This window comes from Gavialis gangeticus, unplaced genomic scaffold (assembly GCF_001723915.1).
Source record: "Gavialis gangeticus isolate Ggan-Ray unplaced genomic scaffold, GavGan_comp1, whole genome shotgun sequence".
NCBI classification, from domain to species: Eukaryota; Metazoa; Chordata; order Crocodylia; family Gavialidae; genus Gavialis; species Gavialis gangeticus.
This window is the reverse complement of record NW_017729022.1, coordinates 138,360,409-138,361,602: the sequence shown is the minus strand read 5'-3', so window position 1 is coordinate 138,361,602 and position 1,194 is coordinate 138,360,409. Positions and strand designations below refer to the sequence as shown.

Below are 1,194 nucleotides of genomic sequence, written 5' to 3'. Positions count from 1 at the left end.
CTGCTGCTGCTGCTGCTGCTGCTATTTCCCTTCTTAGAGCTTTTCTTGGACCTGTTCTTCACTGTCTCTGGAAGCATCAAGAAGAAGGTAAGACATTTCATGTTCTTCCCCTTATCATCTACCATGAGTATCCTTGTCTGAATAGCTAGATAGCCTAACTAGATAAGAACATTAAGAAAATTTAAGAGGGAGCTAGGATGTTAAATAAAAAGCAGCAAAGCTCAGATTTTGCTTCTTTTTCAGCAAGACAAGGTGACCTTTTCAGTGCATTGAATACAAAAAAAAAAAGGCTTTAAGTTTGATCCAGTACTTGATTTGTTAAATACATCCCCATCCTTACTGCCAGTGTTACTTGCTTGCAAGCTCTTTTCCAAATTTCCTGAAACTGGATCACTTGAAAGTGCTGCCCTGTGCAAAGAGAGGATGCCTCTAGCTATATAGCACTGGCTTTTTGAATCAGGTTAGCAAGATGTGCTGTAGCACTGCTAGTCTGTTCAGCTGGCTGAACTTGTGTGTTGAATGGATCTGAACAGAGTAGGTATTACAGCCCTGCAGATGGAGTCAGACAGCCAGCGTTCTGAGCCAATAGCTGAAGTCACCGATAACGATTGGACTCAGCAGCACAGTGACACCTATTGTAATGTGCATCACTCTAACATTAAAGGGACAGCAGTTGCACTCTTCATTTAACATGCAGCGTTAAGTAATAAGGGAAACTGCACGCAGTTATGCAAGTGCTTGAGAAGCCAGCAACGTGTGCATGCTATGGATCTTCTCTCTCACTGGTCATCTTTCATGCTATTCAAATTTCCACAGGGGAATAAAAACAGTACAGTTACATAAGAAGGATTAATAGATCTTTAATATAACATTTTCCATTAGAGACATTTTCCCAAGGAATAGATATAACAAAGAAAACTACTGCATGCTTCTGTAACATTCTCACAACCACTACTATAAAATTAGTTATTAAACACCAAATGTTATGAAACATCAAGAACTCAATTTCAAGCAAATTAGCTGCCAACATAAAAGAGAATGATGCAGATAAACAGTCTCTCTCAGTGCAGTTTAAACTCTGGTGTAACATGAAGAGAGATGAGGTCACAGATTTCCTTTTTAACTACTTATGCTTCCAGTTAATATAACCATCCTTAACAGGGTCCCAAAACACTAAGCTGTGCTAATTAGGGC

At 39.4% G+C, this 1,194-nt stretch overlaps 1 protein-coding gene across 3 annotated transcripts in view; it reads right to left on the bottom strand.

Moving 5' to 3' along the window:
* The window catches only part of BTBD3 (BTB domain containing 3), an 11,507-nt gene extending 10,558 nt beyond the window's left edge, over positions 1 to 949 (bottom strand). The window contains exons 1-2 of one of the 3 annotated variants that reach the window (XM_019516241.1): positions 341 to 457; positions 26 to 67 (exon numbers count right to left, since the gene is read on the bottom strand). Coding sequence is in view for 2 of the 3 variants with exons in the window: in XM_019516239.1 (XP_019371784.1) it covers positions 1 to 125 (125 nt within the window). In the remaining variant the exon portion in view is untranslated. The other 2 variants (XM_019516239.1, XM_019516240.1) reach the window with 2 other exon arrangements.
* Positions 950 to 1,194: the final 245 nt, after the last annotated feature.